Below are 25,569 nucleotides of genomic sequence, written 5' to 3' on the forward strand. Positions count from 1 at the left end.
GATGATGGCCTGGCACACCTCTGGTATAAACAGAGAGATGGTATTATGGGCAACACGGAAGGCATACTGCAGGGTTTTGTAGCTGTTGCCGGTCGCAAGATATCTCAAGGTGATGGCCAGTTTGAGCCCAGGATCCAGTGGCTGCCGGTAGCGATAGGACTTCTCTATCCTCGGAGTGATGCGCTGCAACAGTTCAAGGAACGTTTCTGGTGGCATCCTCATGTAGTTCAGGTAGTCACCCTGACATTCTCTCTGCAACTCCGTCATCAGATTATCATACTGTCCAAACAGCACACGTCTCTCAATCCAGGGTTTGACCCACCACCTTCTTCTTTGCCTTGCATGTCTTTGACGTCTACGGATGAGTAAGGCCATCAATATGACATGTCTGTCTTGAACGTTTTGGATTTGCCTTCTCAGACTTAGCAAATGCAAGAGCCTCCCAGGAGCTATTGGTCGAGCAGCAGCCATGTTTACAGTATGGATGGTCCAGACATTTGGGATGAAAGCTCAGGAGTTCTCGATCTTATATTGGGGGTGAAAAAAATCGTACAACGTTGCAAAGGGGGCAAGACAGGTCTTCCAATAGTCTTAGGGTGGTACAACGGACTCGTACGACAGGATGCATCATCGTACGACATGAAAATACTCGTGCAACACTCGTTCGGGGTCTTACGAGTGCGTGCAAAGTCGCACAACACTCGTACTGCCTGTCGTGCAATTATTTTTCATCGCGTCAGTCGCTCAAAATATCGGAGCAGCACGGTTTTTTTTCCCGACCGAGATGCGACCATTTTGTCGCATCTGGATCGTACAATAAGTGGTACAACGGCTACAACGAGTCGTACAACGGGAAAATTTTCGAGTCGCAAGCCGTTGTAGTCTGTTTGGCAACAATTGTGAAAGGGGCTTTACCTATAAAAATACCGGTACCGTACCGTACGCACCGTACGTACCTACTTCACCAACTGTCTTCTTGATTGACCAAGCATGCAACGCATGCTGACAAAAATAAAACGCATCATTATAAAGAGTTTTACACTTTTCAACAATCTTCGATGCTGCGCATCACCTACAGACATTTGGAATAATTAGGTAATTGATTGTTGAAGAGATTTAAAACTGAAAGAAATCAATGCTGCAAAGTTAGTCGTGACGTAAAAACATTAGTACGTTCCCACATATAGAATTCTACGTTGGAGGAGCCGACGCGGTGCTAATTAATTCCTAGGCTTAGTAATAGTATTAATATTAGGATTATGTTAATTGATGGACATTCATTGGATGTAGAGACTGGATGCGTAGCTTATTTGTCCCGCTTTACTGCCTCAACTTATCTCAAGTATGTGTCTAAAGTTCGATTTAACAAGAGTAACCTGACTCTAGTCTTATTAAAATATTAGTCATAATAACTCATATTAATTATTATTAAGTTCACTGACTGAGCTGAGACCGAGTCTTGACAAAAATTCATCCTGTTTTTTTGTTTAAAAAAACTTAACTTAAGTTACATGATTAATATTCGTTATTGTTAAAACTTCAAGTTTTCAAAAGAAAGTGTTTTTCTGCCATATCTTTTGTTCTAATGTGGATCTAACCTGTGAACGTTAGATGTTATTTCACAAAATGAAATTTACAAATGTGCGTCATCATGATTCATGGTTATCTGTCAATTTTTGTTGAATGATTATTTAGCATATTATAGATCTACAATGTTTTGTAGGTTCATATTTGTCTGTTTTTAATTGCTATGTTTGGTTTAAACTTTTCATTGAAATATTTCTCGAAATGTTGTATTAAACTTGTAATGCCATGTGTTTTGCGGTCAAAATTTGACAGCCTACGGCCTACGCCCTTCGTTTGACAAGCTTAGCGCATGCGCATAGCGCATTCAAAAGTCAGTGCGTGCGAGAGCCACTGAATTGCTATATGCAATTTTCCCGGAAGTTGCAGTGGCTATTCGCTCCCGCCCTTTTTGAATAAAGGCAACCTGGGTCTGGGAGCATTCTGTTAACTATTTCTGTTCAAATGCAATGCAGTTGAGTTTTTCTGTGGATTGTTTTTCAATTTGTTATTTTGAAGATACAAACCTAATTTTGCGCAAAAGAAACATGGAACAAAACCACAGATTTCTTCATTTTTTGCGAATTTTTTTGTTATCCCACTTCTTAAATCTGAGCTAAGCGAAACCGCCTGCGCGTCAGTGTTATGCTTGACCCATGTAGATCATGTTATACTTCACAGTAAACTTTGCTGACTTTTCATAACCCTACAGTGGTCCATTTGATTGGGTTCTCTTTCTGAAATGAATGAGGGAGATTGCAATATTGTGTTGGAGGTGTTGACGAGAGCCACCAGTCAGGATGCAAGTATACTGAAGCCAGCTGAACAACAGCTGAAACAATGGGAAACACAACCAGGTTTTCACTCGATTCTGCAGGTAAGCCAGTCTACTATTAGTATTACTAACCATCTTCTTACACTCCTCGTTACTTAAAGGGATGGTCGGGGCTGAAAGTATCTATAGCTTCATAAATAGAGTAGAATTCACTGACCAAAATGCCAAAAATTCATCAAAATCGGATAACAAATAACAAAGTTATTGAATTCTAAAGTTTAGCAATATTTTGTGAAAACTGTCGTCATGAACATTCATTAGGTGGGCCGATGATGTCACACCCCCACTTGTTCTTTTGTATTTTATTATATGAAATTAGGTTTATTCAAATTTGTTCTTCCAAGAACTAGAAAAATTGGATTGATTTAGTGCATTAGATATTTATTGCTGCAACTTATTTCATTTCAGGGAGACATATTATTCACACAAGTATGAAATAATGAAAAAAATAATGATTTTATGTAATAGCATAAGAAAACGGAAAGTGGAGATGTGACATCAGCCCACCTAATGAATATTCATGAGGACTGTTTTCACGAAATATTGCTAACTTTAAACTTCAATAACTTTATTATTTGTTATCCGATTTTGATGAAATTTTCGGCATTTGGCTCAGTGAATGTATTAAGATATAAATATTTTCAGCCCGGACCATCCCTTTAAAATGATAAATTGTCCCTGATCAATTCCTCTGCTAATCCTCTTTTTGTATCATTTGCACAATAGTTTAAGGGTAAGTTTGCTTTGAACAATAGACTGACCAACTTTAATCCCTTATTATCTCAAAACTAATTTTCTAAGCTAGTGAACATTCTTTTCTCTTTAATAGTCAGCCAGAATGAATTCATACATCATTGTAAAACTGAGAATCTCTTTCAGTATGGATACATAATGAAAAATATCTGGTGACTTTGTGGGTTTTGCCAATCATGCCTGGTCACATTCAGTCAAATTTGCCATTCAGCCACTACTCTTATGTCTAATTTTCACTTGGGTTATACTCACTTTTTCTAATATCCTTTTGGTATAATAGCGCTTAAGTCTATTTGAAAATGATCTGTTTATTTTTTTTTACCAAAATCATATTTGACAAAGTGCAAGTGATATGTAGATGAAAATGAAATGGAAGCATCAGACTATTAAAATGATAGACCAAGTGATTATTAGAAAATTGGTAAATATAGACTTTCAATATTCATTTTCTCCATAAAATGTAGTAATACTTGATGTTTTTTTTAATTTTTTTTTCTTTACACACAGACAATAATTCAGAATCACAATATTGGAGTTAATGTTAGATGGATGGCAGTGCTTTTCTTCAAGAATGGAATCGACAGATACTGGAGAAGGACTGCTACAAAGTAAGTATTTGTCATTACTTAATCAGCGGTATATCTGAGACCTTTTTTTTTTTGGGGGGGGGGGTGCACCAATGAAGAAACTAAAAGGTGATCTTGCATGATTCAGTATGTGGCCTTTTCAAGTTGTAGTATTCCCAATACCCTTCCCATGTTTTGTCATGTAAATCTGATTTTATTTTTAATATTGATTTTGTCTCAGTGGGTATACAAAGAATGGATTTGCAAGTAACATAATTTTCTTTAGATAGATAGCTATGACTTTTTTAATTCTAACTATCAATACCAATCAGTTTAGGGCCTTTTTTGTTAAGAAACACACCAATAATCAATTGAAAAGTAGTAATCAATTATCAATAGCAAACATTATGAATGGTCTGTGGATTTAATATTTGACATAATTGATCAGTCCAATGACATTTAATTGGAGCTAGAGAAGGGGAACCTTCCTTCTGTACCAAATCCAAGGAGGCTCGATCAATGTGCTCCCTCAGAAGCAGCAGTTTTCCTTTTTTTAATAAAAATACTTCCCTGTATCATACCTGGCATCGTACCATTTGATTAAAAAACAGCTGTGTCCCATCATTTGTACACCCATGGCTGCTCTCTCCTAGTTCTGTTCTGGACCTCTCGTGAGAGGGCAGAGGGGTGAGAGTTCTCCAAGACCGTTCTCATTAAGAGATTAGAGGGAATATTTTTAGATACAGGGAGCCCCCTCCCCTTGGATACTAAAGGGAATGCATAATGTTATGATAATTGAGGTGATACTCTTTTATTTTCAGTGCCATCTCAGACACAGAAAAAGAGGGCATACGAGCCAAGCTGATTGCTCGCTTCGATGAACCTGTTGCTCCTATAGCTACTCAGCTGTCAGTCCTCATCGGCAAGATAGCACGCTTGGACTGTCCTAAGCTTTGGCCCGAGCTTGTCCCTACGCTCCTTGATGCTATCAAGCAACCCGATCTCCTGTATCAACAGAGAGCACTGTTGACATTACAACATGTAAATAAGACTCTAGCATCCAGGAGGCTTGCGACAGATAGAAAGCTCTTTCAAGAGGTTAGTATGACCTGAGCCGGTCATCCAGGTTTTAATTTTATTTCCAAACACCCCCTAAACAAGTTTTTCTCTGTGTGCAAAATAACCCCCTAAACAAGTTTTTCGCGGGCTTTATTTACACATTTTGGCCCCTATACAAGTTGTTGCCAGAATATGACCCCGGGGAAAAAGCTTGGGGGAAAAAATACCCTAAACACGTTTGGCTAGTCTTAAAAAAAAAGCTTTGGAAAAAAAACATACCCTAACTACGTTTAACCCTGCGATTGACCATTGACCAGTCTTTCAAAACTACCTCTTTTTTTTGAAAATCGGTGTTTTTGATACCCTTAACAAGTGCACGCGGGGCCTGCGTCCAAAACTGAAAAAATGCCCCTTTAAATGCGTTTTTTTGGTCAGGCGTGTGTACAGCAATATATTTGACTGCCCCCCCCCCCTTGGCTCACACAGAGATCACCCCCCTCTCTCCACTTTACTTTATTTGGTGCATCTTTTTTCCTCAACCCAACCTTCTACTCTCCACCTCTTGCTTCTAACAGAATGTCTGTTAATAAACATCAACAATATCTAAGCTCTCGAGATAGGAAATTAATATTTTGATTGTTTATTCACAATTTGCTGGTTTCCCCGAACCAAGATACAAAAGTACAATGTAGACTTTCTGATACACTTCAATTTCTACAGTTGACAACCAACATCTTTGGTTTTGTGCTAAACCTGTGGAATACCTACCATGAGAAATTCCTCCAAGCAGCTAATGCAGAGGATCCTACTGCCATGGCCACAGCACTCGAACTCAGTGTACTTGCACTTAAAGGTAAATCATAGTTAGTAATAAGAAAACTGTTTCATCATTTACAGGCAAAAAGGTCTTTAGTACTTGCTGTATTGGCAACACTTTTTATTTAATTTAAGGAATTTTGTCAAGAATAGGGGATCCAGAGTTGTACATTTTAAAATTTTCATGCTCAATTATATGCATTTTATATTCAACCAAAGTAGTTTTGACCCAAAAGGGAAATTTGAGTAATTTCACTGCAGGAATCAAATTCTGTTAAACATACGTACCACCCATCTAGAATAATGAATGAATAGGTATTAATGAAACCTACACAGTTTAAGAATTTTTGTGAATGATTCCTATAACATAGTGAACAATTTTTTCTCAATTTATGCAGTTCTAAGGAAGCAGTTGGTGTTTGGCACAACAGAACCGGGCAAGTCACAGGAAGCGATGGTAAGAATTTGAAATATGTAGATAATATTGACTGGCATAGAGGAGAACATCACTTATATTGTCAGCTACAGATTCATACCGTCCTGAGTCTTTAGCCGAGGGCAACATAATTCTTGTAAAGGGCAATATGTTTGATAATCCCCGAGAGGTAGAGGCAGTCATTGTTGTTATTATTATCCAAGTAAGTCATGGAGAGCAAAATCACGAAGATGCAGGAAACCCTTTATATACTCTTGTGTCATGTTTATCCAGCGTTGAAGTTGGTCATTTCTTTTGTGTGTGAAATTCATAGCGGAGCAAATGTCGCCAGAGCAAATATTTTGCATTATCTCTGCATGTAAAGTCAGTACTCGCAGAGAGACCAAGCAAAATACAAACATTATTCCCCATCCATTCCCAATAAGGGCAACACAGATTTGTAAGTTACCTCAGATGTCTGATATAGGTAATAATGGTTATAAACCCTTAGTCACGCTGTTGTTACTGCATCCTCTAGCATTCTGCAGTGGTGAATTTTAGAATATGCAGAGTTCTCTGTTATTGATGCTGCATTGGCCACTATTACCCTAGAAGAAAAAAATAAGGAGAAAAAGATTTCCAATGGTTTTTATTCAATCCCCTGAGTTTATTTATTTGTAAAAAAAAATTTTGGTATTAGATAAAAAACTAAGGCATACTTTACACCAGGGAAAATCTGGGGGTATTTCATGAAGTATAAAAACAGGGACACCAGTTAATGGCAGTTATGCATTTGATCATGCCGAACATAGAAACAGCTTAAAACAACCCCTCTATTCAGGTTTGTTTCTAAAGTATTAGTAGCATTTTCAAGTGAAGATGATGAAGCATGCGTACTTTAATCAATGTACCTTTTCTCTTTTTAAACACTTTCAGATGCTGATTCAGTTAATTTTCCAGAGGATACGTTCCTTCTTAGAAATGAGTAAGTACCCCATTCACTTATTTTCGTCTGTCAGCTCTATGCTGATTATAAGCTGCTCAGTTCATTACAAACTGTTGCAAGATGTTATGAAATCTCACTTGATGTTTCATGTCTTTCCATATTTCAGGAGTACGGCTTCCAGCTAATCACACACTCCGGGAGAAATTGGAGAAAATGGCAATTTTGCACACAAAAATTGTAAGTCCATTTCATTATATGATAAGTATTACTACCAGTATTCTATTTTGATAGGAAGGGGTGGGGGGGGGGGGGACAACGTGACCTTAAGTGGGATGTCAATTTAAAAAAAAAAATTGAATAACAGGTAATATAGAGTTACACAACCCCCAGGCATGACCCTGACCTCCATATTTTTGTTGCTTTATTTCTTCTTTTTACCTTTTCATTTCTCTTTGTCTGCTCTTTTTAATTTTTATTTATTATATCTCCCACTAATTTAGAAATTACAGGGTGCCAGTTGCCCCTGCCTGCTCTTTAGTGCCACCACTTGATAAATGTCTATTTGAGAGTAATGAAGACTTTCCTTTGCATTATTATTTGGACACTGATGAATACCCTTGGATCTAGTAATATAAAGGAAGAGTTTTTTTAAATTTTACATCTTCTTTTCAGCTAATTGACTGTCAGGAGAGCTTTCCTCTGGCCTACATTGATTTCATCAGTAGCTCCTTGGAACTATGCACCTCTTGCGTGTTCTCTGATGAGAACAGACATCTCTTGTTTGAACGCTTCCAGGTACAGTGTATGAACCTCATCAAAGCGATCGTCCGGTGCGAGAAGTACAAGGAACGGACCGGTCCGGATGAGGAACCGGATCCTGTGACCGTCAAGGCTGAAGGGGTATGAAGGCTGTTTGTTCTGTTACAAAATTAGTCTCTCTTATACCCCTGTCACATTGAGATCTTTTTTTTTTTGCAAGCCCAATTGTTTGGATGGCCAAAACCTTGATGTGTGAACACTTCGCCAGCACTGGAAATTAGCGCTAGGAAATAGTTGCCTAGATTTAGTTGGCCAAGTTGATCTTTTCACTGGCAAAGATTGTAATCTTGATTGGAAAGGGGTATTGGTGCCATAATCACCTGGCTCTGGCAATCAAAGTGTTCAACAACCTTCTTCATTAATACCATTCCCAATTCCTTAAATTTTTTTTAATGGTCATTTCATGTTTTTCAAATTCAGTATGTGTATGAGAAATATTACAAAGATTATACACATAAGAATATTTGGACATTAACATTTAAAATATAACAATGATATGGACAGTTATACACATACAGTTAAAGGACCATATAATTGACAGATAGAATGAAGTGGAAAGTAGGTGTTTTAATGAAAAGCTAAACAAAAGCTTGTCAATTTATACTTGCCTTATTTCAAATTACTGCATTTTAGAACATTTTCTTTTAAAAAGATAGTCAATGACATGATAAATAATCACAAGGTGGTTTATTTATGCATATAATGTGAAAACAATTGGAGGTCTATGGAAATGATAATGAAATGAAATGTGAAACAGATTCCCCTACTCACATAGCCCATGTTTTTGTCTCACCTGCATAGCAGAGTGAGACTATAGGCGCCGCTTTTCCGACGGCGGCGGCGACGGCGTCAACACCAAATCTTAACCTGAGGTTAAGTTTTTGAAATGACAGCATAACTTAGAAAGTATATGGACCTAGTTCATGAAACTTGGCCATAAGGTTAATCAAGTATTACTGAACATCCTGCCTGAGTTTCATGTCACATGACCAAGGTCAAAGGTCATTTAGGGTCAATGAACTTAGACCATGTTGGGGGAATCAACATCAAAATCTTAACCTAAGGTTAAGTTTTTGAAATGTCATCATAACTTAGAAAATATATGGACCTAGTTCATGAAACTTATACATAAGGTTAATCAAGTATCACTGAACATCCTGCATGAGTTTCACATCACATGACCAAGGTCAAAGGTCATTTAGGGTCAATGAACTTTGGCCGAATTGGGGGTATCTGTTGAATTACCATCATAACTTTGAAAGTTTATGGATCTGATTCATGAAACTTGGACATAATAGTAATCAAGTATTACTGAACATCCTGTGCAAGTTTCAGGTCACATGATCAAGGTCAAAGGTCATTTAGGGTCAATGAACTTTGGCCAAATTGGGGTATTTGTTGAATTACAGCCATAAATTTGAAAGTGTGTTGGTCTAGTTCATAAAACTTGGACATAATAGTAATCAAGTATCACTGAACATCCTGTGCGAGTTTCAGGTCACATGATCAAGGTCAAAGGTCATGTAAGGTCAAAGAACTTTGGCCACGTTGGGGGTATTTGTTGAATTGCCATCATATCTCTATAAGTGTATTGGTCTAGTTCATAAAACGTGGAAATAAGAGTAACCAAGTATCACTGAACATCTTGTGCGAGTTATAGTAGTTTTCAAAATCAGCACTGCTGCTATATTGAATCGCGTGATGCAGGTGAGACGGCCAGAGGCATTCCACTTGTTGTAAAGAGGTATGTCTAAAATGATAAAGATTGATCATCTGGAATCATAAATCAATAATCTGAACTGGTCATGAAATCGCCGAGCCATATCAGACGCCAATTATGTATCCGTGCACACAATGCAATGGGATCATGTTACAACCCGAATTCTTCAAGTTTGGCCTCAGAGATGTCTGTAAGACTCGGCACAACCTCATTCAACCACCTTATGATGGGTGCATCCCATTGACACGTTGCATGATTTATCATTCCAGAAGTTCCTGATTTATAATTTTACAACAGGGATGTATACAAGTTTAAAGATTTTTATGGAATATGATTTGTATTGCACAAATCTATTGAATATTGAATGTTCCTTTTTTTACCTTCTACACAGGCAACGAAGGGATTCTTCACGGAGAGTATTGTCACAGAGATATGCCAAAGACTGATTATGCAGTACTTTCCTTTAGGACAAGAGGTAAGCTAAGTGACTGGTGTGTCAGCATTTCTTTGGGGACCATATAATATTCCTTCACCTGGGTTGAATGTGACAAATATGTAGTTCAATGTCATATGGCCTCTGTTTGTCAAATGTGTGGGTTAAGCGCTTAGAAACGTTGTATTAAGCGCTGTACAAATGTTGCATATTATTATTATTATTGTGAAATGTCATATAATCATATTATTTAAAAAAAAATGGTGACAGGAAGACTTCATGCTTCATCACAGCAAAGTTGTTTCAGCCAAACCATATTGAGTAACATGCAGAGCTGGGCCCTGTCTTACAAAGAGTTACGATTGATCCAATCAATCGCAATTATGGACGGCCAGCAACATCAACATGTATTATTCATGTTTGTTCAAAATATTTTCTAACTATGATGTATATTCATGCATTCATTGTTTTCTTGAAAATTCACTGTGCTTCTCTTTGTTTACAAAGGACATTGTGCAAATTTCCTATAGAAAAAATTATGACACTGATGGATTTCCATAGAGTTAGACGGGGACCTGGTCTACCAGACATTACCGTGTTTGTATTGAGTGCACAATTCAGGTGCTTTTACACAGTTAGCTGTTACTTTGATTTTCTTTTAGGATCTAGAGCTTTGGGAGTCGGACCCTGAAGGCTTTGTAGCAGATGAGAGTGGCGAATCATGGAAATTCAGCTTAAGGGTAAATATTTTATTTTTCATTTTTTTTCTTTACGTTTTAACTCCTTCCACAGGGTTCTTTATTGTCAGAATTCTTAATTTTAAGATATACAAAATTTTCAGACAAAATAGTGAATGAACAAGTTACGGATGTACATAACTAATCTTTAATTCTTTGCCAACAACTTTCTTTTCTCTAGTATACATCATAGCTCATTTATCTAAAGCCTTACTCATACTGCAATTAAATGCACCGCAATTTGGGAAATAAAATCACAATATCGTTTATCCACTAGATTTTGATTGCATATACCATAAAAGTCACCCAGCAAACCGACATATCATAAATCATACCATTCTCAATTTGTATGACCTTGGAAATTTTCACCTTTTATAAAATTGGGTGAGATTTACTGTGCAACCCTATTTGTCATACCTCTTACAAAAGTGAGCAGTGAGTGCCCTTGCATGAATAAGTACTTTTTGATGAGTCAATAAAGAAGAGATGATAGCTAGCTGTGTATGTAAACCAAAGAAATTAATGTTTCTATTTATTTTGGGGCCATTTTAATAGTATAAACTCTTTAGGGACGCTTGGTGTATTAAAAGAATATTTTTCCATTGTGTGTTTCATTTCTCAGCCTTGCACAGAGACTTTATTCATCACCCTTTTCCATGCCAATAAGCCAGTGTTCATCCCAGTTCTCATTCAGATGGTACAGAAAGTTCAGGGTAAATTATGATACATTGACCCTTTTCTCTTTTTGTCTTCAGGGGGCTGCGATATGTAGTAACTTTCATATTCTTTTTCCACATATTGGAATACCACCCCTTTGTACATGCATAATACAGAGCTGCCAAGTAGTACAATTTTTCCGTATTTAGTACGTTTTTGCAACCAAAATACGGCAGTACGTTTTTTCTTTAAAAAATACGTTTTTTTGTATTAAAAAAAAAAAAATGGTTATTAGATCAATGTAATTTCAGGTAACTTGTTTTTTTTTCAATCATTTTGTAAAAACCAGGGTGAGATATACACAAGTTTCAATGTTTTTTTTTTATTCATCTGCAAGAGCAGTGCATATTTTAGCTTGCATGCAGCTTGAGCGCCGTGATGGCGAGTGCGCCAAGCATTTTATTATGAAATACACTTTTTTGGGGAAAAATACAAAATATTTATCTCACACTGTAAAAATACTGATTTTTTGGTCAAAATACTGATTTTGGGGGATAAGAATACTGAAAATGCAAAATACAACTTGGCAGCTCTGATAATATCGTATTTGAAAATGCCCACCAGTCTGTGAGGACAAAAGAGGCTACATTTGTGATCCTCTATCATGAATGTTTTTGTCATTCTGTGTTGGAACCCTTTTTTGTGTTGGGGAAAAAAAATCTCAGCAAAATATTGATACTGATTCTCTCAATTATAAGTGCAAATATCATACTCTTTGTTCTGTTTGTCTCTTTCACAACAGTAATATATAGATTCTCATTGGAATGTCTACACAGCATTTGTCTATGCACCATCTGTAAATTAAATCATAGTTTTCATTCTTATTGGAGAATTCAACCTTGTGCTTATGGAACCAGGATGCTATTTTCTCAAAGTCAATTTCTGTCCAACTTCCTTGACAACCCGTAGAATCACGCTGTAAAAGTTAATGGTTAATATACATGTATATGAATACAGAAAGTTCTAAAGTGTAGAGACACAGATATTTATATTGTTCTCCTTTTCCATCTAGTGATATAATATTTATGTTTTGTATATAAGTAATTATCTGTCTCATTCATGTAGCCTGGTAATAATTCTTACACAACTCTCGTGCAATCGAATCACTGAAGTTTTTTCTTAGATAGTTTAATTAAATAGGACTCAATTTATTTACGCCACTTAGGGGGTGTTGCAAGAAAATATTTGCGATCAATGGCAAATTTCTGATGCAAATTCACATTTGATATATCATTTGTAAGTAACTGGAGCAAATTAAACTTTACTGCTTGTTCCAAGAAGCAGTTTAGCACTCGAGTGCAAATTTGCAATTAATTGCTAGACTTGTGAACGATTTTTTAATCCAAATTTGACTTGCAAAGGACTGCAATTTTTTGCAACGCCCCATTAGTCAATATGAATGAAATGATTTCATGAGTAGAGATATCATGCTTTAGAATAAAAACAAAATTTGAAATAATGAATTTTCCCCCCATTTTCTTTGTACTGTCTAGATGCCTGTGATACAGAAGACATGCAGGTGCTCCTACAAAAGGAAGCTGGTAAGTGTTACTCACAAAATCATAATATAAATAATAAATATTAATTAATCTAGAATGAATACCTAGCCCTAAAGTCAAGCCATCGGTTTCTGTTGAGTATGTATTGTTGCAGGGTTAACAAAGATGAAAACCATTCACTTTTTTGTATTTTTAAGTGCAGCCTGTAAGGTGTATGATGTTGATATTACATGTAATTTATTGCTTTTTGAATATTCAACAGTGTACAATATCTTAGGTCAGGCAGCATTTGAGTTTTATTTTGACGGTGTTGATTTTGATTTCATGTATGTTGTATTTTCAAACTTGCACTCATTGCACAGTGGAATATGTCATGCTGCATTGTAGCTGTTTGATGATGTTCATTTTGATGTCCTGTGTTTTGTATTTTCATCCTAGTGTACAATGCAATAGGTCAGGCAGCCTTTGAGCTTTTTGATGATGTTGACTTTGATCAGTGGTTCACCTCCCATCTACTAAAAGAGCTTCAAAACAAGCATCCAAGGTAAGATTCCTGGAGCAGAGAATAAGCAACCTATACATGTTCAGATCCCTCCTACAATAAATATGATATTCAATGTTATAGGGTGATATTCTAAAATGTCCGGGTAGGATTTGGCTGGTCGAGTCATAATAAGTCCCGAAAGATTATGAACTTAGGCCGAGAAAATACAATCTACAAATCCTTATTCTGTTGCCATGGATAGAACAATATAACAACATTTAGCTCAAATCAGGATTTTTTTATACTAGACTAAATACAATTTTTGGTGGCATGAATGGATTGCTAGATATAAAGAAATTTGGATTAGCCCTAAAAAGACTGGGCTATCACGTGATCACATGATCGCGACGAAAATTGGCATGCACGTTGCCCATGGCATAACCTACAAAATTGTAAGATCGAATTATTCGAAAAATCTCATTTCTAATTAATTATGCTAATTTATGTGTACAATCATCAGTTTGCTCTAATTAAGTAAATAAGGTCCCTAAAATGCAATTTTTTTGTTCACAGACTCTTTAAAGGATTTTGATCAAGTGTACTTTTGAAAGATTTCAATATAATAATTATTTTCTTATGTATTTTTTTTTTTTACATTTCTTGTGTATTACTCTGTTTTTCGATTATAATGATAATTATATAATAACAATATTGAAAAATAACAATTATATTCAGTTATCTTAAAGCAAATAATACAAAGCAAAAGCATGCGCTATATACATGCACCTCCTACATTTTCTCTTTATTTCCTTTCATAATCATTTCTCTAGGTACAAGGTGATCAGAAGAAGAGTAATCTGGTTAGTTGGTCAGTGGATAGGGGTAAAGCTATCCCCCTCTCTTCACCCTACCCTTTATGAAGCAGTCTTACCCCTCCTCTCACAGGATGAAGATCTGGTGGTCAGGATATCCGCTGCTCAAGCTCTCAAGACTGATATCCTTTTAAAGTCAGCCTATCTCAAGCCAAGAGTAGATTATTTCTAGAAAAAGTATTTTGATTAGGATACCAACTGGAACCAGTTGTGCCCATTTGAAAACCTTTAATTCAATCACTGCAACAAACTCTGTGAAATGCCATGAAATTCCCTGTAACATACCTGCATATTTGGGGTTCAGCAAATTGTGCTGTCCTGTTTATTATTCAGTTAATTTGAGATCAGGGATAGTAAGATAATGACTTTACCATACAAGGTGAGGGGAATAAGTTTGTAGCAATAAGAAAACATCTATTGGTCGTTAACCATTCTGTCGGTTTGATGGAAAATTTATGTTACCCATTGTATAATGAATTCTCTAAAAGTCTTTTGACATTATAGAGCACTCGCATGGAGATTACAGTATGTAATTTCTATAAATATGTGCAGTATATCAATGTAGAAATCAAATCAGTCGGCTATTTTTGTTTACTTTGAATGATAGATAAATATGAGAAAGTACCAATAAGAGAGGGAAAGATTCTTCAAATCATTTTTGCTTTGTTCCTTGACTGACCTAGTGCACCTGTAGATGATTTTGAATTCAAGACAGAAACCTTCCTGCCGGTAAGTTAGCAGAATTTAATTAACATCTATTAAAAAAAATGTCAAATGGTATGTTTTAAGAAAACACGAACCCTCTTGTTGCATTGTGCATTACTGAATCATGCACAGTTTATTACATGAGGTCATTGAACAACCTCAATATAATGAAGTACATTATCATTAGAGATGTTTAGCACTTTTTCAGTCCTTTTACACTGAAAAGACACTTCCATATTTCCTTCTAAGTATTTTTTTTAGATTAATCATATTAGATTAATCTATTCATATATCACACATTCTTACTTTTAGATAGGTACTTTTAAAAGTCAGCTTCAGTGTATTTCTTTTTAATGAAAGCTTAAGGAGAAAATCTGAAAGTTTTTTGTAATCTTCTTTTAATTTTTCATATCATTTATAAAAGTGTTAATTTCAGATTTTTCCTCAGTGTAAACGAATGTAAGATATAAAGGTTTCATTCAGTATAATAAAACATATATATATATTATTTCAAATTATTTTCCCAGTATCTAGATTCCAGTTTTTCTCTGCTCTTTCAACTTCTACAAGATGTATCAGAATGTGATACAAAGGTAAATGCAATGCCTCCACTTGATAATTCTAACTTGGTATCTTAGAATTCATGTTTCGCAGGTACGTAATGGAATCTTTGGAAAACAAGCGCTGCCAAAATCATGAAAACTTACAAGAAAATTCATGTTCATTAATGTGCAGTTAAAGTTCCGGTTTTTGGGGGTATAAAGTATGCATGTTCATGGTGAAGCTGGTTTTCTGGCTTTTTGGGTTCAAAGGGTTATGGGAATGCTGCGTTTGGTATGGTAAGCCTTGGGAATCCATGATTTTGTTACATCTATTCTTTTAACTTATTCTTTTCATACCAAAATGACCGTGGTTATTCCGTTTCTTTCAGATGAGCATTCTTCATGTGATGTCTTTCATCATTGAAAGGGTGGGGCCAGAGATTCGCCCCTTCTCAAATAATCTTGCCCAGTACTTACCCCTCTTGTGGGAGGACTCCGCAGAGCATAACATGCTTCGATGCGTCATCCTCTCAACTCTCATTCATCTTGTTCAGGTAAGAGATCTTATAGGGGTAAAATTTTACCCCCTTCCCTACCAAAGTTGCCAAGTAATTACACCTCTTGTAAGATAATTTGGTAGAGCATATTTTCAAATTTGTTTTATTCTTACAACTTGTATCTATCCTGATCTCTGATTGTTTATCACATTATACAAATTAGGATTATTGTAGCATTATGGTTTTATAGCATCTGTATGTTTAATACATGAACGTCAATGCAATGGTAATGTATTTTATATGATTCGTGTTATCATTCTAAGATTTAGAAATTTAATTATTAAATTTTCTACAACAGGGGGTGTTTACTAAGGGGGTGTCGCAAGAAAATATTTGCAATCAATCGCAAATATTCTGTTGCAATTTTACAATTGATCACTTTTAACTATAGCAAATCAGATTACACTCCTTGTTTTATGGAGCAGATTAGCAATCAATCGCAAATTTGCAATTAATTGCGCAGCATATGCTTGATTTTGGGAACAAAAATAGACTTGCAATTAATCGCAAGTTTCTTGCAACGCCCCATAATTCCAGACCTGCCAACCAGTACGTTTTAGCCGTATTTAGTACGTTTTTGCAACCAAAATACGGCAGTACGTTTTTTCTTTGAAAAATATGTTTTTTGTATAAAAAAAAAAAAAAAATATATATATATATATATTTTTTTTAAAAACTAAATCGTAATTTATTGAGAAAAATAATCTCTATATGTCTCTATTTCATAAAACGTGCACAAATATGGTTATTAGATCAATGTAATTTCAGGTAACTTGTTTTTTTTTTCAATCACTTTGTTCAAACCAGGGTGAAGATATACACATGTTTTAATGTTTTTTTTTTCATCTGCAAGAGCAGTGCGCATTTTAGCTTGCATGCAGCTTGAGCGCCGCGATGAGCGAGTGCACCAAGCATTTTATTATGAAATACACTTTTTTGGGGTAAAATACAGTTTTTTTTATCACAGAATACAGTTTTTCATTCCCAGAGGTTGGCAGGGGCCCGTTGCATAGAACTTTTTACCTGAGAAAACTCAGGTTGTTTTTACCAGAGTTTTTGCCCTGTGTTAAAGTCAATGGCAGAAATCAGACTAACCTTAGTTTTCAGTTTTTACCAGAGTTTTCTCAGGTAAAAAGTTTTATGCAACAGGCCCCAGGTCTGTAATTCTCATTAAAGTTATGTTTCAGTGCCAAGGCACAAATCACAAACGTGTGATCTCTTGGATGATTTCGCAGGAGCTCACGTGCTCTCATCATGATCTGACCAATGCGGTGATGCGTAACTTGCCACACTCAAAAAGGAAGTCACATGTGATTTTTTGAAATCTTTGTGAAACCATCAGCTGTAGTGAATTTCTCTGCGTGTTCTTTTACAGGGTTTAGGACCACACAGTACCACCCTTTATCCATTCCTCCTCCCTGTCATCAAATTCAGTACTGACACCTCAAAGCCTCCTCATGTATATCTGATGGAAGATGGAGTGGACTTGTGGTAAGTACTCTCAAAGATACTACAAGGGAAGACACTTAAAGGGCCTGGCAACTGACAAATCATGGGGAAATTGAATCAATACGAAATTTGCAAAAGGCCAATTGACTTGCATAATATAATCCGTCCGTCATGAGCGCCCTGTCGGACTAATGCGATAAAATTCGGACAGCACACGAATTTGACTGATGGTTATTTACTTCGGGTCGTCGCAGTTCTAGCTTCCAACAATCCCAATTCCTAGACTCATAGCAGGTCTCTGGATTGCTAAAGCAAAATAAATAACCTCTGTGGAGTTACATGTTTCAAAGTGAAAACATGCAGTTTACTTCTGGTTGGTTAGTCTACTAACTATTGCTCTCCTAAGATTAGACCTCCCAGACACGCCGGCGTCTATTATGTTACACCCCAGGCATGCAGCCGAGTGAAAGACTTGAATCCCTTCTCTGTTTTTTTTAGATTAACCTTGATTTCCCTATGATTTATCAATGTAAAGTCGCTTTAAGCAATTTTTTGAAATGCTCGATAAATGCTCATGAATGGGGAAGGATGCCCACTAGCGTTGAGTAAGTAAACCATTGCACATAGGCATGCTGCTGTTTTTAAAACATATGGGGAAAATGAGAGAGGGGATTTTGGAAAGGGCACAAGGGCGGTGCATGGGAATAATTCCACCTTTTATTACCCATAAATCTCTGAAACATATTCATCTCTAGTTTAAGAAAAAAGTATTTGAAGACAAAAAATCCTAAAATGTAAAAATAGTCTATTCCTTCACCCCTTTACAATTTCTTTCATATGTTTTGTACACAACCATATCGCGATATGCAAAGGTAAAAAAAGGTCGTTACTTACTCAACACTGTGGGGCGCTCTTCCCGAGCATTTCATTTTGCGATCTTCCCCTTGAAGTATCTTTGGTACCTCACCTAGTATGTCACTTCCCTTAACAAAAAAAAATTATGTGTAGATCGATGTCTAACAATAGGTATAAAAATTGAAAAAATAAAAAATGGGGAACAATTTAGTGTGTGTATGTTATTCATTCTTGTAGGATATTAATACTTATATTCATGCAGACTTAACTTTTGCAGTTTTTGTAACCTTATTAAAGATTTTCAGACTAATCCTGTTTTTATGCCCATTGAAAAATTAAGTAAAACAAACTACCATTTTTGATCACACAATTAACAGCTGAGATCTGGGTGGGGGGAGGGCAAATTATCCCCCTTGTGTATTAATAATAAGCTGGTTATTAATTATACACTTGAGAAATACATATACATTGTACATATCTAAGCACTTAGAGATTTATTTATGTATTTAGAAGATTTGCTAGTATTCTTTTTCCAACTCCCTATCACATTTTATTGCTATGCTTGATTATGTATCTGTTTGAGCTATTTAATGTCTGTTGACTTTGATCTTGTAGGTATGATACATTACAGAATGCTCCCTCTATGACACCAGAACTCCTTCAACTCTTCTCTAACATGCCTGAAGTACTGGGTGAGTATCATATATCAAACAAGTTGACAGAGATTGTGATCAGGTGGGTGTTTCATAAAGCTGTTCGTAAGTTAAGAGCGACTTTAAGAACGACTGGTGATCCTTTCTTACGTGCTAAATAATCACCAACATATGACGGTGAACATCATTTACCACAAGAAAGGATCACCAGCCGTTCTTAAAGGAGAATGAAACCCTTGAAACCAGCTGAATCCATATCAAAGAGAAAAATCAAAGAAACATATTGTTGAAAGTTTGAGGAAGATTGAATGAATAATAAGAAAGTTATGAGCATTTGAATATTGAGATCACTAATGCCATGTAGATCCTCCCATTGGCAATGCGACCAAGATCTGTGATGTCACAGACGTACAACTCCCTTATTACTTTAGCACTTATTTCACTTATATTCTCACTTTTATAGAGTATTTCACAAGGTGAGGTGTTCTCTTTATGAGAGGACAAGTACAGAGGTTTCACAACATTATATCATTGATGAATCGTTTGTCATATGATTAGAATGAGCAAAAAGAGATGTTTTGGGGTATATTTTCAGTGTCCAAAAGGGGAGAGTTGTTCATCTGTGACGTCATAGATCTTGGTCGCATTGCCAATTGGAGAATCTTCATAGCATTAGTGATCTCGACATTCAAATGCTCATAACTCTTCTATTGCTAGTCCTATTTTACTCAAACTTTTGTTGATCTTATTCTTTGATTTTTCTGCTTTCACAAAAGCTAACTTGCTCCAAGAGTTTCATTCTCCTTTAAAGTCGCTCTTAACTTACGAACAGCTTTATGAAACGGGCCCCAGATATTATTTTATTCACACAATGCTGAAGTTTGATCAACAAAAATAAGAAAGATAAGAAGCTTATGCTTTACTGTCTGTGCAATAGTACACAAATAAAGTGAGGCTCGAAGTGTGTTGGGTCAAATAAGCGCATGTGATAACTTTAGTAATTGTCTGAGGTTATCAAATGTGCCTTATTGCTTGCTTGAAAAAAAATGCATGCTTGACATAGCAGTAGATTATGATGCATGGCACGTGATCCCCTCTCAAGCAATCATTTGATGAGGATCCACATATTCATTTTATAATTCCAATTGCTTCATTTGAAGACTAAGAAGAAATTGCACTGATGAGCGAAAATTTTGCATTATTCTGGGGTTTTGCCCGATGCAATTCTTTCCAACTGCCAAAGTTGGGATATCAGCTTCTCTTAGCTGTTAAAAGTCTGCCAACCAAAAGAGCCGTCATAACCGTTAATTTATGCATGCACTGGTGACCTTAGATAAAGGCTGACCGAAGCTCTGGAGTATTAATTCCCGCCAAATTTTCCCCTATCCTTGTTGGACTCCAAACACCTCTGCCCAACCTGAAACTGCTTTTAAATCAAGATTTGGGTACCCTAGAGGATATCACTGGTAAAGGGGTAATATATGTTGTTGCCAAGTTGTACTTTTCTTTTATGTGCAAGAAGCCATTGTTGTTTTTTCAAATTCAAGTTCAAGTTTGTTTATTTTAAACCAAAAACAGCATTTTTACCTCATTCTATTTTTATTTTTCTATTGTACTGCACTTATCTGTTGATTTTCTTTTTTTTTTAATCATAGAAATGGCCACAGAGAATCTGAAGACATGTTTGCAAATCATCAGTTCATATGTTGTACTCGGAAAGGAACAGTTCATGCAGGTAACATTCACTTAATATTAAATAAAAGGCACGGTGTGCATATGGGTCATCATCAAAAATACATTCACATTGTATGAAAGACAAGTCTCACAGCCATCACAGCCTCAGACACATGCAAAACTTCCAATATTATCTTGACAGCAAAGTCCTCACTTCTTCTGTACTCGTAGTCAACAACTCTCCAGCCCGAATATGAAATCAGATTACAAACCAAGTCCAAACATTTGCTCCGGTCTTGATATCTCAAAGGGCATAGGGTTAGAGTTAAGGGGTTAATTAGTTAATGAGGTTAGATTTTATGTTTGGTTTAACAGGCAGATTTTCAATCGGAACAATTTTCGCTGGAGCAAATGGCATGGAACCAACAAACTTGTGTGAAAATTCAAGCCAATGCAATATCGGCCTCATGAAACAGATCGTACAGGTCCAACGGTTTATTTCCAATTCGTCTGATGCCAATTCGTCGAATTGCCAACTCGTTTACTATCATTTGGTCTACCATCAGTTCATCCACTATCCACATGGTCTATTTTCATTTAGTCTAATGCCATTCCGTCTTATTAACCAGTTGGTCCAATAGCCATTTCGTCCATATACCATTTGGTCTAATTGGACTGTTAAATTGTGTGTTAAATTGTGCAAAATGAATGAAAATGAAATGGATATTAGACCAACTGGTTATGAGACAAAATGGTCATAGACGAAATGGCGATTAGATGAAGTGATGATTGGACCAAATGGTTGTTAGACGAAATGTTGATGGACATAATGGCATTAGACTAAATGAAAGTAGACCATGTGGTAAGTGGACGAGTTGGCAGTAGATGAATTGGTAATTCACCGGTCCAACTATCCATGATATTGTTCCTACAATATGTCACAGAAACTATGGAAAGAAGAAGAGCTACTGGCCAAAATATGTTTGAGACAATAAATTATGATGTGTTTGTTGAATTTCGTTATAAACTGGAATTACCCACATAATGACACAGGCAGCATGCATGCTACAACTTGTGTAATTCTCCAGTGCGTTCTAATGACATTTGCTCCAGCGACAATCGCTCCTACCGAAAATCTGCACATTAAGTTTAACATAAACCCAAACTCCAAACCTAATTTCAAGCATAATCCTAATCTTCACCTCATTATGAAGCAAAACCCTATCACAATCCTAACTTGTCATATTATATCTTCAGAGAAAATAGCGGAGGAACAGTTGTCGCAGGAGCAAATGTCTTGTTAATGCTGTTAATTATTCATGCTATGCGGGATTGCTTTCATCGTCAGTTGTGAATTGCATGTTATAATTATGGTGTATGATATTGTATATTTCCCGATAGAGCCATGGCCAAACTGTAGCATCATGTACGACCGGTATAGTGTCAGAACTCAGAACAGAGGGCATTGCTGCAGTACTCAAGGTAATGATTATTTAAGCCTAAGTTCACAAATATGTACCAATTTTTCTTGAAGGATCAGGAGGGGTTGCTCAGCTCATGATCACCACGAAACACCATGACAGACAATAGCATCACTATGTGAGCAGTGAATGCTGAAAAAATTTCATCTCTTTGGGAAATGACGTAACCCACCCATTAAATGTGTGTTTCTGGTTCAGGTGTATGTTTGTGTGTCCTACGCATGTGTCTCGTAAGGCTCAGGGATTTTTTTGTCCCTTGCACTATTCATTTGTACAATAGTTCCATAACAATGTAGAGGGTAGGGGGGGAATATATTATATTTCATTGTAAACTTGGTCAACGATCACTTTATAAAATATGTAATGTTTTCTCTGACAATGCAATAGCAGTTTCTATCACCTATTCCCAGTTGGGTATACTTGCTTCAGACCTGGCATCCTGTGTTACATCTCTTTATTACTGGTGCATGGTCTATAATCAATTACATTCAAATAAATGTGTCAATATCAGCTATACTATGGTCTCAGATACAGCTTTTGAATTCAAGTGGGGGTATTTTTCACCTATTTTAATCATTTTGATGATTGACTGAAATCTTCATATCTGTATTTATTCTGCAGACAATTGAGACAGTCTTCAAGGTGTTCCCAATGGAAGGACCTCGACTCTTTGAGTCTTACCTACCAACAGTGTTTGAAGAGATCTTGAATAAAGATGTAAGATACTTCAGGAAAGTTTGTTATGTCATTGATGCACACAATATATTGTCATGTCTATAGCTTCTTGACAGTTCTCCCCCCATCCCCATTCCTGTATGTGTCGACTTCTGTATCAGTGCCAAAATTTTAATTTATTTAGTTAATTGTTTCTGCACATGGTGATAATTGCGATACCCAACTTTTGTGAATATAACAACTCAGAATACTGATTAAGTAACAATTCTTGGAAATGTATGTATGTAATATGTATGCATAGGAGGAAGGATGAGAATGTTTTTTAATTATGGAATTTCTTTGAAAATAAAAGATATCTTGAAATATTATGTCAGTTGGATAAAACATACAGGCACCCATAATAAATAAAAATGGGGACAGAGGTAAGAAAGGGCCTAAAAACGAACATCATTTTTACTTGAAACTTGGCTAGTTATTCTTTTAAATAATAATAATAAGGGTTTTTATCCATCAGACCTACCCGATGGTGATGACCATGCACGTGTCTCTACTCTCTCGGATCATCATTAAGAATCAAGACTATTTCTTCTCCATTCTTGATGGCATTGCCAAGAGCTGGAACACCACGGTGAGTAAGATTACATTCCTGAGGATCTTTCATAAAGTTGTTTCTAAAGCTTTGACTTCTTATAGTTACCACGTCATAATTCAGTGCCGCATCTTTCCTACAGCGAACCTTTAAGCGGCTTTTTCATAACCGATTCTGACATTTTATCATAGACAAACTTAAGGCCATTTCAAAATGTCCAATCGCTGTTCAAACGATCGTTTGACAGTGTATCAAAGGAAATAGGAATATTGATTGCATCTCTGTATGATACAGAGCACAAACGTCATTTTCATTTGGGAGTCATGCACTATTGAACAATAATGGTTGTTGGATTGATTGCATATCTTTATGATACACGGCCCTGAAATTGTTTCCATTTGGAAATCATGCACTAATATACAATCTATTGTAGTATTGATCTCGTCTCTTTATGATACGGGACACATATCATTTGGGAGTCGTGCATTAACAAACAATTACTCGTAGGGTAGAGAGCACAGATATTATAATGCACTCAACATGAACATTCCTCTCCTTCCAGCCCGATGAGTTATTGACCAACCTCATACAGACCTGGGTTGACCGCATGGACCAACTGGCCATAGCAGAGCGTAGGAAACTGACCGGTTTAGCGTTTGCGGCGTTGATGACCAGTTCATCACGGGCTGTCTTTGAAAGGTTACCAGACACGATGTACATCATCGTTGAAGTACTTCATGATGTTTGCAGAGAAGAGGGTGATCAACAGATAGAGTGAGATGCCCGACATATTAATTAAATTAAGAATGTAATAAATACATCTGTAAACATTTTATAGAGGCGTCGTTCAGATGCATTGAACGCTAGATGAAAGTGAAATATATGTCAAAATCATTATTTTATGTCGATGACAACAGGCAGAAGTTACTTTCATATGTGACTGCCCAACCCAAACCCCAAAATGAGTTTTACAAAATGAATTTGGAGTTTTGGGAACTGGAGAAAAAAAATGCCAACAAGAACCCCCAAACAACTTGAATGAATGGGGAATTGCTTCAAAGAAATTTCAGGCTCACCCAAGCATGAGATATCTATGCAGTGCAAGAACTTTTGAAACTTAAACCCCATTGAAGACTAGATCTTAGCCTTAGTGATTGACCATGGGCTTATTTCTATTTGTGTATGATCAATTACCGGTAAAAATTCGATCCTGTGAGGCCGAAATCAAGGAAATTCTGGAAAAAAATGGGAAATTTTATCATTTTCTTTAAGAAGCAAAATTCAGGCAATTTTTCTATTTCGTTGTTTTCTTGAAAGTTCTGGAAAACAATTATTCCAGATGTTTTTTATTTTAAATGACCTTCAATATTTGTGTGTGTGTAATTGAACAGCATATGTTACACAAAACCACGCTCAGGCCTGTCTAGCATGCATGCATATCTTTTGTATCGAAGAGTCTTGTAAAAAAATAATTTCGACTTGGGCAAAAGTTTGGGAATGTCAGGGAATTCTTAAAGTTGTATGCTTGTAAAATATCCTATTTCAGTTCTCTCATCTTTGATGTTATATTATTTTTCCCCCTTTGTATTGCAGCTTCCTTGTCATGAGTGAAGACCATAGTGATGAAGTTCAAGATGAGTATGACACCCTGCATGACAAGAGAATGAGAGAGGTAAGGGGATCAGGTGGGAGGGGGGGTGTTTCACAAAGATTTAAGTGTTGCACTTAAATGTCTAGTCGTGTGCAGTATAAAAGGCACCACCCCATTCGTCAAACCATACTATATGATGTGCGTATTAATCTACAAATAATTTGCACGCCAGCATTTAAGCATGACTCGAATCATACTTACCTCTTTGTGAAACACCCTCCACATAGGGATCTTGGTCTCGTCGTACAAAAGAGTTGAGACAGATTCAAATCAATATCTCAAATGAGATTGATCTCAAAGATGTGCGATGGACTCAAATCAATTAAAAATTAGATTGATCCGTTACAAAGAGTTGAGATAGACTCAAATCACTTTGGTGAATAGTTTCTGCACTCTATAAATCTATATAACAGTTTCAGTTAAATTGGTTAGCAGAGCAACTGAAAGTTGTCACTATATAAGTTTGATGAGATTGAAGGAACAATGAACAATGGTTCTCATTTC

General features: G+C 36.2%; 1 protein-coding gene across 1 annotated transcript in view; it reads left to right on the forward strand.

Annotated features, from left to right (window-relative positions):
- The first annotated feature begins 658 nt into the window (after nt 1–658).
- The window catches only part of LOC129262269 (importin-11-like), a 28,026-nt gene continuing 3,115 nt past the window's right edge, over nt 659–25,569 (forward strand). The window contains exons 1-26 of the mRNA XM_064100040.1: nt 659–1,095; nt 2,276–2,440; nt 3,659–3,759; nt 4,539–4,815; nt 5,497–5,629; nt 5,991–6,049; nt 6,944–6,992; nt 7,120–7,190; nt 7,626–7,853; nt 9,884–9,967; nt 10,588–10,665; nt 11,285–11,375; nt 12,873–12,920; nt 13,317–13,422; nt 14,193–14,356; nt 14,923–14,963; nt 15,467–15,532; nt 15,871–16,035; nt 17,414–17,529; nt 18,958–19,034; nt 20,651–20,730; nt 22,071–22,151; nt 22,772–22,867; nt 23,340–23,453; nt 23,977–24,188; nt 25,008–25,086. Of these exons, the coding sequence (XP_063956110.1) occupies nt 2,306–2,440; nt 3,659–3,759; nt 4,539–4,815; nt 5,497–5,629; nt 5,991–6,049; nt 6,944–6,992; nt 7,120–7,190; nt 7,626–7,853; nt 9,884–9,967; nt 10,588–10,665; nt 11,285–11,375; nt 12,873–12,920; nt 13,317–13,422; nt 14,193–14,356; nt 14,923–14,963; nt 15,467–15,532; nt 15,871–16,035; nt 17,414–17,529; nt 18,958–19,034; nt 20,651–20,730; nt 22,071–22,151; nt 22,772–22,867; nt 23,340–23,453; nt 23,977–24,188; nt 25,008–25,086 (2,751 nt within the window). The 5' untranslated portion in view covers nt 659–1,095; nt 2,276–2,305. The remainder of the gene's footprint in view (nt 1,096–2,275; nt 2,441–3,658; nt 3,760–4,538; nt 4,816–5,496; nt 5,630–5,990; nt 6,050–6,943; nt 6,993–7,119; nt 7,191–7,625; nt 7,854–9,883; nt 9,968–10,587; nt 10,666–11,284; nt 11,376–12,872; nt 12,921–13,316; nt 13,423–14,192; nt 14,357–14,922; nt 14,964–15,466; nt 15,533–15,870; nt 16,036–17,413; nt 17,530–18,957; nt 19,035–20,650; nt 20,731–22,070; nt 22,152–22,771; nt 22,868–23,339; nt 23,454–23,976; nt 24,189–25,007; nt 25,087–25,569) is intronic.

This window comes from Lytechinus pictus, chromosome 5 (assembly GCF_037042905.1).
Source record: "Lytechinus pictus isolate F3 Inbred chromosome 5, Lp3.0, whole genome shotgun sequence".
Taxonomy (NCBI): domain Eukaryota; kingdom Metazoa; phylum Echinodermata; class Echinoidea; order Temnopleuroida; family Toxopneustidae; genus Lytechinus; species Lytechinus pictus.